The sequence below is a fragment of the Nematolebias whitei genome, chromosome 1 (genome assembly GCF_014905685.2).
Source record: "Nematolebias whitei isolate Nwh7 chromosome 1, NemWhi1, whole genome shotgun sequence".
Taxonomy (NCBI): domain Eukaryota; kingdom Metazoa; phylum Chordata; class Actinopteri; order Cyprinodontiformes; family Rivulidae; genus Nematolebias; species Nematolebias whitei.
The window spans coordinates 49,494,371-49,508,386 of record NC_056498.1 but is presented as its reverse complement, the minus strand read 5'-3'; the positions used below and the strand labels follow the sequence as shown (position 1 = coordinate 49,508,386).

At 43.8% G+C, this 14,016-nt stretch overlaps 2 protein-coding genes across 3 annotated transcripts in view; both read left to right on the top strand.

Moving 5' to 3' along the window:
- The window catches only part of opn6a (opsin 6, group member a), a 101,538-nt gene that overhangs the window by 27,532 nt on the left and 59,990 nt on the right, over positions 1 to 14,016 (top strand). The window lies entirely within an intron of this gene.
- Positions 1 to 14,016, top strand: part of vit (vitrin) — a 25,538-nt gene that overhangs the window by 7,364 nt on the left and 4,158 nt on the right. The window contains exons 8-19 of one of the 2 annotated variants that reach the window (XM_037678199.1): positions 875 to 913; positions 1,003 to 1,053; positions 2,386 to 2,454; positions 2,734 to 2,796; positions 5,982 to 6,056; positions 7,583 to 7,648; positions 8,057 to 8,119; positions 8,559 to 8,621; positions 10,019 to 10,066; positions 10,424 to 10,495; positions 12,594 to 12,741; positions 12,815 to 12,918. In XM_037678199.1, the coding sequence (XP_037534127.1) occupies positions 875 to 913; positions 1,003 to 1,053; positions 2,386 to 2,454; positions 2,734 to 2,796; positions 5,982 to 6,056; positions 7,583 to 7,648; positions 8,057 to 8,119; positions 8,559 to 8,621; positions 10,019 to 10,066; positions 10,424 to 10,495; positions 12,594 to 12,741; positions 12,815 to 12,918 (861 nt within the window). The remainder of the gene's footprint in view (positions 1 to 874; positions 914 to 1,002; positions 1,054 to 2,385; positions 2,455 to 2,733; positions 2,797 to 5,981; positions 6,057 to 7,582; positions 7,649 to 8,056; positions 8,120 to 8,558; positions 8,622 to 10,018; positions 10,067 to 10,423; positions 10,496 to 12,593; positions 12,742 to 12,814; positions 12,919 to 14,016) is intronic. The other variant, XM_037678207.1, reaches the window with a different exon arrangement.

Below are 14,016 nucleotides of genomic sequence, written 5' to 3'. Positions count from 1 at the left end.
ATTTGGAAACTCTGGACTAAAGAGGAGAGAGACCATCCAGTCTATTATCAGTCATGGTTCAAAAAATCTGCCTCTCTGATGGTATGGGGGTACATTAGTGCCTCTGGCATGTTCAGCTTACACATCTGTAAAGGCTCCATTAATTCAGAAAAGTATCTACATGTTTTAGAGCATCTGCTCCTTTCCAGCAAAGAAGAATCTGGACAGTTGAACAGCTAGAGTCCCCCATCAGACTGGAAGGACGTAACATTCCCTCCAAAACCTCCAACACCTGGTGGTCTCAGGTCCTTCAAAACCTCCAAGAACCGGTCTCCTCAGGTCCTCCAAACCCTAAAATAACTGGTCTCCTCAAGTCCTCCTAAACTTCCAACAACTGGTCTCCTCAGGTCCTCCAAAACCTCAAACAACTGGTCTCCTCAGGTCCTCCAAAACCTCCAACAACTGGTCTCCTCAGGTCCTCCAAAACCTCAAACAACTGGTCTCCTCAGGTCCTCCAAAACCTCCAACAACTGGTCTCCTCAAGTCCTCTAAAACCTCAAACAACTGGTCTCCTCAAGTCCTCTAAAGCCTCCAACAACTGGTCTCCTCAGGTCCTGGATGTTTGCAGACTGTTGTTAAAGAAGAGAGGAGGGAAACCTGGACTTTGAATAACTTTACTCCGATGTGTTGCTGCTATAAAATTCAAAATGTTCTTCCCCTCCCCCCAGACTTGTCAGTTTCTTAGTGTAAACATTTGATTTGTTTACTTTGTTTTATTGTGAATAAATGTAGGACTATGAGATTTTACACGTTGTCCCAGTTGTAACTGGTAGCGTTCGAGTTTCATATCTGAATGTTTTGTCTGAATTTGCCTCATCTTGTGCGGTTGGTGCAGGACACGTACAGAACGGCCAAGGAAAGAGTCCCAGCCAAGGTACAGTACGTAAATCCTCTCCGTCAACATTTATTTGTTTATTGCATGTGCCGGCGTCTTGGTAAAACTAAACAAAGACATTTCTTCAGCGTTCAGAGGAAGTCCCTACCCGAACAGATACCCACAACGTTCCAGTGCAGGTAAACCACCTCCTGTTCTTTGTTCTCTCGTGTTGTTTTACTTTGCATGGCAGCTCTGCTCTGGGATCTGCTTGGCTTTTAAATATCGTCACAAACCTGGGGGGTCAAAGGGGATGACATCACGCTTTTTCCATCCGAGACAGTTCTTTGAGACCACGACCAGCTGGATTACTGTACCTCTGGTTCTGTTGCTCACCTCCAGATGGCTCAAACATTAGATTTTTGCATGTTTTACATGTTCGAAAGTCTCAGATCACATAACTGAATCATATAGAGTAGAAATGTTTTTATCATCCGATAGGAAGGTTTTTTAAAATGGTAAAAAATTAAAATTTTCTTTGTTGAGTACTTAATGCCTGCTCAGAGTGTTGGTTGGGCCCAGAAGAACGTGCTGCTGCAGGTAGTCCAAGGTTCAGAAACCCCCCACAGGAAAGAAAAACAGAACTAACGAGGCCCGATGAACCGGGCGTGACGTGTGGAGGACAAAAACACGACTGGCGACTGTGAACATGCGGAGAACAAAGAAGTCGTGGTGGGATTCGTTGCGAGGACGCTAACGAGAAACGACAGGCGCTCGTGGGGAAGAGCAGACGGCGAGAGCGAGGAAATGAATGAAATTAATCGAATCATAGTATTTGCAGAGTAAATCACCTGCCACCTTCCATGCCAACGTTTTATACTCTTATCTATTTTCATCAAACCTTAACTAATGTTTATTTGATTATGTGTCGGCTACTATTACACCAGGTTTTAGCTCAGCATCTGCTAAACTCACTGAGCTTTAGCTCCTTTTGAGAAGCCTACGTTTGATCGGCTGTGGCGGCCATCTTGTACTGGTGCCAAAAGTAAATCGGGTGTGGGATTAAATCCAATGTTTACGTTGTAACGGTTCGATTTAAATCCATTTGGTGGTTTAGCTATCGGACGAACCGGGTTCACTCTGGCAGTTATCGCTAAAGTTTTACACAAATATCTTGCGCAATGAGCTGCACTTGGGCTAGATGTTGTATCGCGCCACATTATAGCTCAATATCTTTAAAAATATTCAAGTTACAGCCATTTGTGTGTTTTCTAAAGTCATTTGGCTGTGGCAGTCATCTTTAATTGGGTTGACTCCAAATGTTAATCAGATGTAATTTACATCCAGTGATAAAATCCTGAATGTGTCGTTAAAATCCATCCAGTGTATCGTTAGATATTTTGTTAACAAACAGAATTGACTGCAATAGTTAATTCAAATGGAAGGTGATAATAAAGCCCTGAGGATTTTGAAGTTTGAGATGTTTATTAGTGGAAATAAACAATATGACTTCATGTCTTCCGTTCCTGTAGTTACAGGTGTGCGCAGGACGGAGGTGGGGTCGTCCATCAGGAGGCAGCCTGCTTCTCCCGTCGGTCCAGGTCAGCCTCCTCATTAACACCCACAAACACAGATAAAAACCAGGTAACAGGAACCATTCGAACCATTTTACGGGATGAAAAGGGTCAAATGAAGCAGCGTTGGGGCTTGTAAACACGCCCGTCGTATATCCTTTGTTTATGATGTCACACTGTGGAGAAAATCTTAAAAAAAAAGCTTTTAACTTTCCTCAAAGCGAAAACAGCTGGGCTGCGTTTGAAGACGGAGGCCCACAACTGAAGCTCTTCTCTCTTTCTCTTTCTGCACGTTTCCTCCAGCAGCTTTCAACAGGGTCCAGCCTGCCCCGCCCGAGCGCACTCCGACTGCGAGCCAGTCCAACTCCGGTAAGTGTCCGCTGACTCCGAGCGGGAGTCCTCAGACACGTCGACTCAGGCAGACCAGATCAAACGAGCCAGAGCCGTAAAGCCCGGGTCACAAAGCAGCACTAATGTTTACCTTTTGTGGTATGCTGCGGTTTGACGAGAGGCCAGTCGTCCATAAACAGTGTGAGCAGATACAAGCAGACGCTCAGATTTCATTCCTCAGAACAAAATAAATCACGTTCTTTAAATCTGTTGAGTTTCACGAGATTATGTCATCAGTCATCCGTCTCGTTTAGATTAAATTGGCCCGGTTTGTCAGTTTTATGGACATCTTGTGACAGATACCATGCGGTTTCGTCCCCTCCCTTACAGAGATGAAAGCAGTGGTACCAGTGGTGCTCCCACAGAGACCTGGTCCACGTCGTGGTCCACTCATGCTATGGACCAAACGCTCCTCGAACCAGGCGAGGTGTGGCGCTCCGAGGAATGCAAAAACCAAGGATCCCCTAAAATTAGACCGGTCCGTGTCTGTTTACGCGACGGCTGATTGTAGGATGCAATTTACAGAATTAAAGGTGAAGCTGGCCCGTTTAGAGTTTGCTGGAGCTGATTTGGTGATTTAAAGATATGGATCTCCTGGAGGTAATTCCTTCAGGTGGAGTTTGAAGGTGAAGGTGCATCCCAGAGTTCACTGGAAGGCAGGGTACTGGATGACGTTCGGACTTCCCTCGGATTGACGAGTTTTATAAGAATTTTCTACTTTTCACTCAACCTGGAGGCCACAAACAGATTTTAGCAATGATTGTCTGAAGTGATTGTCTAGATTAGCCTAGCTTATGAAAAACTGCTTTAACTCATGACTTTTGGCCCACATTTCATATTACTCACCTAAACAAGTTAGTAACGAGACAACAAATACCTGACCTGTTGAAGAAAGCTCTTTGAACAACCTTGGTTTGGAGAATTAATGGTTAATTTGGACTGACAAGCCAACAGTTGGTCCAAGAAGGGACAAAAACTCAAGTGGATTACGGTCTTAAGTTGCAGAACGGCACAAAGTCGAGCTTGTTCCCGGTGCAGTGTGGACTTTGTCAGGATTTCATGGAGGTGCAGTTAATTTCTGGTTTTTGCAAATGATGTGGTTCAGATGTCGTCTTCAAGCCTTTACCTCGATCGTGCACTGGGGTGGGTCGCAGCTTGGATCAGAGTCAGCTCCTCCACGTCTGAGGCCATGGTTCTCAACTAGGAAAAGGTGGAATACCTGTTCAGGGTCTGGGGTGGGTCTTTTCTGGGAGTCTTGTTCACTGGTAGAAGATAGAATGAAGGGTCAGGTCTTTGTCAGCAGTAATGAGGGTGTTGCTTCCATCTGTTGTGGTGAAGGAGGAGTTGAGTTGAAAGGCAAACTGTTTATGTTCCAACCCTCCACTTTGGTCATGAGGTATGAATCGTAGCCAAAAGAAGAAGTGTATTGAGTTGAAGCATCTGATTAGGATCCTGGGTGCCTCCCTGTGGTTGTTTCAAACACTGAGAGAAGACCTCAATGAAGACCTGGTACTGACTGGTGGGATTAGGTATCCTCTCTGACCTGAGAACACTTGAGATTCTCCAAAAGCTGGAAACGTTGCAGGGGTGAGGGATGTGTTGATGTCCTCCTTGGACCTGCAGCCTCCAGGATATAACTTCACAAGTAGGGAAGATATGGATGGATGGATGGACAGATAGGATGGAGTGAAAGAGAGGGGGATGGAGAGAGGGAGGGAGGGAGGAAGGGATGGATGGGTGGACAAATGGATTGAGGGAGGGCTGGATGGATGAATAGATGGAGGGAGGAAGGGATGGACAAATGAATGAATGGATGGAGGGATAGAGGGATAGATGGATGGATGAATGGAAGGAGGGAGGGAGAGATGGAGGGATGATGGTGGATGGACGTAGGAATGGATGGATGAACAGAGGGATTGAGAAAGGGGGATAGATGGATAAATGGATGAATGGATGAATGGATAGATGGCTGGATGGATGAATGGAGGGAGGGAGAGATGGATGAATGGATGTAGGAATGAATGAATGGATGGATGGAGGGATAGATGGATGGATGGAGGGCTATATGGATGACTGGATAGATGGATGAACAGAGGGAAGGAGAGATTGAGGGATAGATGGATGGAGGGAGAGTTATATGGATGAGGGAGGGAGGGAGAGATGGAGGAATGGATGAATATAGGAATAGATGGATGGATGGATGGAGGGAAGGAGAGATGGAGGGATAGATGGATGGAGGGAGGGAGAGATGGAGGAATGGATGAATATAAGAATAGATGGATGGATGATGGATGGAGGGAGGGATGGATGGATGGATGGATGGATAGAGTTGTTTGAGGTAAATGCACTTTGGTCTTGGTCCAGCTCAGTGAAGCTGTTAGAGAATTAAACTTTGTTCCTTCAAAATGTGGTTATCCAAGGTGCCATCTCCAACAGGTAAGATACTGTTTATAAACCTTCCACAGAACCCACTCCAGAGGAGCTGAACTATGGTTTTAACGTTGTACATTTCAAATTAAACAGCTTTAACCAGGATGAGAATCATCCAGTAATCTGTCTCATATTCTGATCGATTCCTTTTAAAGAAGTTTTAACAAACGGACCAGCGGTTCCGTCTGCTGCGCAGCACCGGGCTTTGACCAGCACCAGATCAGCCTGATCTCTGCATGCTATCTAAACTGGCCTTGGGTTGACACCAGCTTTATAAAAATACGTGCACGCTTCAGTGGGCGGCAGCCACCAGAGGCCCAGCTCTCGAGCTGACCCCGTGTGGGAACCTGAGGTCCGGGCCGTGTGTTTGTTTAAGCAGCGCGTCGGCCGCAGACGGGCCGTCAACTGAAGTGTGCTGACACGGTCCAGTCGGTCGTGACAGAAGGGGCTTCACTGTTGTGGTCTGGCTCAGCTGTTTGGACCTCAAGAGTTCAGTCACATTCCTAGTTTTGATTTTTGATTGTTTTTGTTTTTCTCAAAGTTAAAAGTTTGTGTTTTTGTGAAACCACAAACAGCAGATAAAAAAAGTAGACTTTTTTTTTAGTCTTTCTGAGTTTCTACTGCATTTCTACTCATAAAGTAAAAAAAAACTTAACATTTCACTGACAAACATTTTGTGACAAACTCTAATGAAAATGTTCCTCCTGAACGCAACTGTCTGATCTTCTGCGCAGCTTTTCCCAGAAGGGATTGGCCGCCCCCTTCTTTCGCTCGGCCTGATTGGTTCCCTGGAGCACGGCGACCAGCAGGTACCACAAACAAACAAACAAACAAACAAAAACATTGTCATTTTGGGTTTACATATTTTCTCCAAAACCTCCAACAACTGGTCTCCTCAGATCTCTGAAGGCAGATACCAATAAATTATACAACCCGTTACATATGAGGTACTAGGTTCTGGGTAGGTTTCCAGTACTGTACTGTCAGGATATTTATCAAGTATGTACTTGGTAAGTACCTTGAATGTAGCTTGTAAGTACAGGGTAACAAGTCACTTAATAATAAAGCTTTGTCCTCATAAAAATCATGTACTGTATGCACATAATATGTACTCTGGGTTAGTACAAGTTACGTATTTTATAAGTACCAGGTATGTACCATGTAAGAACCAGGTATGCACCTGGTACAGATCCAGTAGGTACCAGGTATTTTTATGGTAAATACAATACTAGGTATGTACCTGATAAATACCCTATAAGTACCCTGTACATAGCTGGTAGGTATAAAGTACTTTTCTAGTGCCCATCAGGTACACACTTGTTAAGTACCAGGTATGTACCAGGTTAGTACAAGGTATGTACTCAGGACATACCAGATATGTATTCTATTAATATGAGGTATGTACCAGATACATATTCAGTAAGTACGTGGTACATGTCAGGTACATATATTACTGTTAAGTACCACCTACATACCTACACACACTTGGTAAGTACCAGGTACATACCCAATATGCATTAGGTGCATACAGAGTACTGTCCATTTAAGTACCAGATACATTTTTGGTAAGAACCAGTTGGGTACCCAAGTAGCTTATTTACAGGGTACATACCAGTACTTAGTATTTACAGTGTACTGTAAATATTAATACTAATACAGTATGTACCCTGTAAATACCTGATACATGCAGAGTGAATATCAGGTAAGTAAATGAGTAAATGAATTGTAATTATAAAAGAGTCCCCGAGGCTCAACGGGATTAACCTGCACAATAAAGGTTGGGGAAAAAAAGTACAAAGTACATTTTTGATAAATACCATGGAAGCATCATGTACAGACTCTGTATGAACTAAGTACTTACCTGGGCTGGTTAGTACAAACTACAAAGTATGTACCCTGTAAGTACCGGTACTAGGCACATACCAGATATGTACCCAATATGTAGCAGATAAACACTACTCATTATGTACTCTGTAAGTTCTAGGTACATACAAGGTATGTACCCTCTAAGTACTACAGTAGGTACCTTTTTTGGTAAGTACAAATTAAATGGCATGTAAGGACCCTGTATGTACTAAGAACATACTAGGTTAGTACAAGGTACCCAATACATACCAAGTAAGCACTAGGTACATACTTGGTAAGTTTCAGGTACGTACCTGGTAAGTACTAGAAACTTACAAAGTACATACCTGGTACATACCGTGCTGCATTTAGAATTTATGTGCTTGTTGCCATACTTTAGCTTTTATAATCTGGGATTATCTGTAGTTGAGCTTCGAGGCTGTGGCTCAGAGAGTTGCTGACGCTTCCACCTTCTCTGCTGCACATTCAGATGTTAGTTACGCAGTTCCAGACTCGGGGTACTCCTGGAGCGAGACAGACACATCAGAGATTTCTGGTAAGTCGTTTCACTTCTTTCTAAGAATTCGAGACTCTCTTTACCACACCTCAAATCCAACTGTGCTGCATGGGTAAACCCAGCATGCTCGCGGGATTGATAGCCTTTGGTATCTGCTGACCATGAACGTGTTGAATTGGCTCCATGTGGAAGAACATGCAAGCCGTCCCTCGGGACAGTGTTTACATGCCATCTGCCTGCCATATGAGACGTTCTTTGAAGTGTAGAAGAGGAGCACGGGGCAGGATGTTAGTGCATGTGAAAGTTAGGGGGAAACTGCCAAAAAGCTGATGTTTTCATTGGTTTTGGATTGGCTGGGGGAGACTTGTGACCTGTCACAACGGCGGAAACGTGCTTCACCTCTAACTTTTCTTCCACACTAACTGGTTTTGTAACGTCCTCCTCCAGCTCGGGATCTCAGGCCTGATATCTCAGAATATGAGCGCTGGTTGTATAGCTTTGGACCTTACCGTAAGTGGTTTTCATTGTTTGGTTTTTTTGTGGGGGGACACTAACAAGTCTTCATTTGTCATATGAATGGGTTGGGAAGAAGTGCATGTATAACCCAACACAATAAAGCACATTTCTTCTAGTTATTGCTCAGTTACGAACATTAAAAGGTTTATCTGACTGGAGATGAAAATTCTTCACCATTCTTTTAGGCGCTACAAATAGGGAACTGTATTTAGGTTGTTTTCAGCCGCAGTTTTCACACTAAAGAACAGAACTGACTTGGGATATGACAAGATACAACAGAGCAGCAGGAAGCTACCACTCCAAGTTACATGTAATTTGTTGGGGGGGGGTGGACAGCTTAGCCTTCAAATCAAAGACTTTATATTTGAGCTATTTTCAGAAAGCACTACAAAAGTACCAACAAAAGTAAACATTTAAATCCTTTCACTTTTAGCCCCCCGATCCACCGACTTGGACGTCAGCCACAAAATGCCCCTGGACACCGGCCACAGTAAAGGTGAGCAGCAGGAGAGCCTCCACACAGACCCGTTACACACAGCTGGGGTCAGAACATCCACCCATGAGCGAGAACTTTAATCGACTTTCCGGTGTGGAGTAAAAATACTTCAGTGGATTTTTAAAACAAGAACTGGGTGCACATGTTTGATTTGACCCCAATCCATACAGGGTCAAAATTATACATACGTGCCTAAATAAATGCATACACCCACCAAGATTTGCTTACACGTCTCTCCTGGACCTTGGTCTTTTTCTTTCCATCAACCAGTTCCTGGTGGAGTTCCGACTGGTTTGGCTTCTCTTCTTCTTCTTCTTGCTAGAGCTCGTTTAAATTGGTTAGTTTCCTGGATGTCCCAGCTCACAGGTTTTCAGTCCAGTTAAGGTCTGGGTTTTGAGAAGGCCACTCCAGAAGCTGAATGTTGACGTGCTTTACCCGATCCGTTTGAGATCGTTGTCCTTTTGGAACAACAGTTAAGTCCGAGTCTCAACCACAGCTGATGGTTTGATATTGAGTCGTGTATACTGTAGATATTGGAGGTAGACCTTCTTTAGTCCATCCTCTTTGTGCATTGCACCGCAGCATGATGCTGCCACTGCCATGTTTTGACATCTAGTGCCACCTTCAACCCCCCAAACTAACATCTTGTCAAACAAAGAGCTCAGTCCTTGCTCCGTCTGACCGTAAAGCCTTTTTCTAGAGGACATTTGGCTCGTCTATCAAGTCCGAAGGTACGACATTTGGAGCAGGAGCTTCTTTCTTGGTCGGCGCCCTCTTCAGTCCCTGTTTTTTCATTCTTTATTTATACAGGTTAGTCTCATTGAGCCTCGAGGACTCGTTTACAAGAGAGACCTGTAAAACGGGTTTCACTGCAGACTGAGACGCTGGTGTTCCAGGACTTCCCAGTTCAAGCTCAAGTCTCTGTGGTTCCTGAACATCTGAACCGATTTGCATCCATCTGAGGGGGACCGATGAGTTTGGGTCAAACCAGTGAGTCCTGGCAAAAATAAGTTTCCAGCTGCAGTCAATCGTGATCACCAACAAGAAGTGAATAGGCCTCGAACTTGTCACGTTAAGACTTTTTAGACTCTTCAGGACTTATCATTGAAAGTTTCTGTGGATGTATGCATATATTTGAGCCTTGCATAGATGATTCAAACTAATGCACCCGTTTCTTATTTTTAAGAAATGCTGACGTGTTGTATAATCATTCCAGCTGTGAAAACCAACGGTTGAAAAATAAAAACTTTCACAGCCAAGTTGCAAGATGCCGCTAACGAGCTTTATAAATAAATTATGCATTAACCTTTAATTACAACGAATGTTTTGAATCATTTACAAGCCGTTTTGTGGTAGAAACATGCCAACGCTGAGCTTATATAATGTCATCTGTGCAGTGGAGCCAGCAGATGTGTGGAAGCCAGAAGCAAACCCGTATGAATCAGGTAACTTTGCTCACTCTGCTTCTTATTTTACCCCTTCTAAATAAAAAAGAGTCACTTTGCCAGTAAATGCTTAGTCCTGACAGGAGATCCAAACCGAAGCTCAGGGTTTGGACTCCGACTGTAATTGAAGGGAGTTAAAGTGTAAGTCAAATGGCTCAGTTTCCCTGAGGCATAAAGTTTGTAACAGCAAACACTGACCAACATTTGGGATAAAAATATAAACCATCAGGCAGCAAAAATGAGCATGTGTTCTCCATTTGTCAGACCGTTGAAGGTCGTTTTGTTTAAACGGAGCAAAAAGAGCAAATTATTCTGCGTAATTTCTGTCTCAATGAATTCACTGACTTTGTTTTCCAGGTTTCAGTGTTAGAGAACCAGATTCGGTACCAAGACCTCCTCAGACTGCGCCACAGCCACAGGGAGACCCAAGTATGTCCCCCTCCACAGAACGTACAGCATCTTTTAAACCGCTACTTTGAAAGTATCGCTCTAGTTTGCATCCAGTTTCAGTGTTAAGAAAGCAAACTGTGTATTTATGTATGCATACCTGAGAGTAAATCATATTCAATGAATTTTGTTCCACCTAGAAAGGGTTTTTTAAGTCCTTTCTACCCCGGCGGTCCCTGAGTCAGAACTAGGCTCTTGTATTTGATGGATTTAATCTAGTTTTCCATGTTTCTCTGCATCACATAAATTCAAACAATTTTAGTTTTCAAGCTTGGATACTAACACAATAAATTAACTTTTTGTCAAAAGTTTGAGAACTCTGATGAAAAAGTTTTTTTAATCTGTTGTCTGTTTCGTTTTAAAATGTTGCCTTTAGTCTTAAAGGGGGAGAGGGTTCAAATGTTCTCATTCCTACTGGGCCCGTTTCCCTGCTTTAGAACCAGCAGACCATCGCAGACCTGTGAAGAGGAAGATGTTAAAATATATCCAAGCTCCAAACTCATGGATTATTAATGGAAATGGGATTGGTTATTGGTTCAGAGGACAAAAGTGCCCTTTAACTACAGGTGCATTCACACCAGCCCTGTTCAGTTGCTTTAATTGAACTCTAGTCCGTTTGCCTAGAAAGTCCCGTTCATTTGGGGAAGTGTGAATGTGCAATCAAACTCTGATACAAAGCGAACTCTGGTCCACCTAAAAACCTAGGTCTCGGTTCAGTTGAAGTGAACTCTAGTGCGATATGAATGCAGTGTGAATGCAAGCGGACCTGAGGCCGCTCCAAAAGCAGGAAGTGGACTACAGCGCAGGACATTCTGTGTAAATACAACCAAAACAAACGTGCATGTCTCTTACCTCATACGGAGCCGTCTCAGCCGCCTTGTGTGGAAAAACAACAATCTCCATGATCTTCTGCCTCATCTTCTTCTCATGCTGAGTCCAGTGTTTGTTTGGTACATGAGCCACTGACAAAACAGAACTCCTAAAACTGCTCAAGTTTGACGCCACTCCATTTTTGTTTTTATTTCCAGAAGTAATTTGCGCTCGGTGTCTTCTTCAGAGGTTTTCGTGTAGTTTTCTTCAGTAGTTCTTGGTGCAGCGCCACCACAGGCAATGGGGAGTGGACGTGGGCAAAAGCGAGCAGATAGCGCAGCGCGTGGCTCTTTTCTGTGACTGGCCTTCGTTGTGTATACATTTTATGTAACCCGTCCTAAAATCAGACCTTGCAAGTTCAGTGTTTCCCCTAGATAACTTGCCATGGCAGGGCGCTCATCTCGTCCATGATTTTTGTTGGGGGGGGGACTGAGATGCGTCTGAGCTGCATGCTGTTTGTACTGTGGGGTGGGGGGGGGGGTGTCAGCTTGAGGGAAGAGGCAGTGTGAGCGCTACCTTTAGCTTTTTAGCTAGTGCGCCAGTATTGCTCGCCGCTAGCTTAGTGCCATGTTAGTGCTGACGGGGGTGCGCTGTTCGGTTTGGTAGGCAGGGCGCTCAGTTCTGTTGACAGGGCGATGCGCCACGCCTGTATAACGGTAGGGGAAACACTCAAGTATAAAATACCAGTTAAAAATCTTCACTTACCATGATTATGGTTCTTGTGAGTAAATGTCAGAGAATGAATTTCTCCAACAAAAACCTAACCCTTCTTTTTAAAAAAAAAAACATTTTACCTACCTACATACCTACATACATACTGACCATCTGTCAAACATTCATCTTTTTTTGTTTACAATTTATTAATTCTACGGCATCTCGGCATTTTCTGGCATCTGGTTAGGATGCCTCCTGGACGCCTCCCTGGTGAGGTGTTCCAGACATGTCCCACTGGGAGGAGACCCAGAGGAAGACCCAGGACACACTGGAGGGACTATGTTTCTCGTCTGGCCTGGGAACGCCTCGGGATTCCCCTGGAGGAGCTGGCCCAAGTGGCTGGGGACAGGGAAGTCTGGGCCTCCCTACTTAAGCTGCTACCCCCGCAACCCGACCCCGGATAAGCGGAAGAAAATGGATGGATGGATAATTCTACGGCCTACATTACCACAGAAGTGTCATTTAACGCACCACAAACTTTGTTTCTTTTCTGCAGATTGTAAGGTGGACCTTGCTTTCCTGATGGACGGGAGCTGGAGCATCGGGAAGCGGCGTTTTAAGATCCAGAAAGACTTCCTGTCCGAGGTGGCTCAGGCCATCAATGTAGGTGTAGCTGGACCAATGATGGGCATCATCCAATATGGGTAACCTCCATGCTTTTTGAGTTATTTTGTTTGAGAGAAGACATGTTGTGACCACTTGCTGTTGTGTCCAAAGTGATGAGCCTGTGACAGAGATCAGTCTGAGGACATACTCCAGCTCCAGGGAGGTGAGATCCGCCATCGATAAGATCGTTCAGAAGGGAGGCCTCTCCAATGTGGGTGAGCGGCCCGTGGTTAGCTGCTACAGCAAATGCTCATGAACACAAGTGTGAAAGTGAAAAGGGTGCAATCATGGCATGCTTTACTACCCAGGCACATTTTCACATGCAAGGATAGAATTAAGTCTAAATTTGCTGCAAGGCTAAATGTCAGTTTTGCTCCTTGTATTCCACGTTTTTCTCCTGTTCTGACCAAAACTTTGTCTTTTTAGCAGCTCCAGGGAGCCAGCTTTCAGAGAGCTAGTGCTATTTTTCTGCTTTGGATGGTTTGTCAGCATCTGTGACATTCCACTTGGTCTTTACAAGATGCTAAATTTTGTCTGCTGATAGAAATAGTTTGTGTTTTTGTCTGCAAGTGCCCTCTAATCATACAACAGTGAGCCTCTATTATCCCTAACAGAACGTCTCCTGGCTCGTTCAGACCACCAACAAGACAACGACGAGCTAAAATAAACAAACTGCATTTTTTGTAAACATGCTGAGTCAACGCTGAACGACTGTTGCAGTTTAAGAAGCTGAAACTGAGTAGTTAAAGCTAAAAGCTGAGCAAGCTAAAAGTCAAGAAAAAATAGTTTAAAGCAAATAGCCAAAAGCTAGCTAAAAACTAAAAGAAGCAAAATGATAGCTAAAAGCTAAAAGCAGGTAAATTCCAGCTAAAACAAGTATTAGGAGGCAAACTAAAAGCTAAAAGTAACAAAACACAATACAGTTTAGAGCACCAATAGGTTAGCTACAATCTAAAGTACCAAAAAGAAAAAGGCTAGCTCATGGTATCAAAATGTCAGCTAAAAGCTAAAAGTAATAAAAGACAGCCTAAAAGGTAAAAGAGTATTTAAAAGTGGCAATAGTCTAGCTGAAAGCTAAAGTTATTGGCAGGCTATCTAGAAGCTAAAATAATCAATGGGCTAGCTAAAAAGTTACAAAATGCTTGCAAGAATCTAAAAGTATCAAAAAGCCAGCTGAAAACAGTGAATGGGTAGCTAAAAGTAATAAAAGGCTCCCTAAATCTGAAGTTGCAAAAGGGTAGCTCAAAGTGGCAAGTCTAGCTAAAGGTATCATCAGGCTAGCTAGAAGCAAAATGTAGTGAAAGACCACCCCC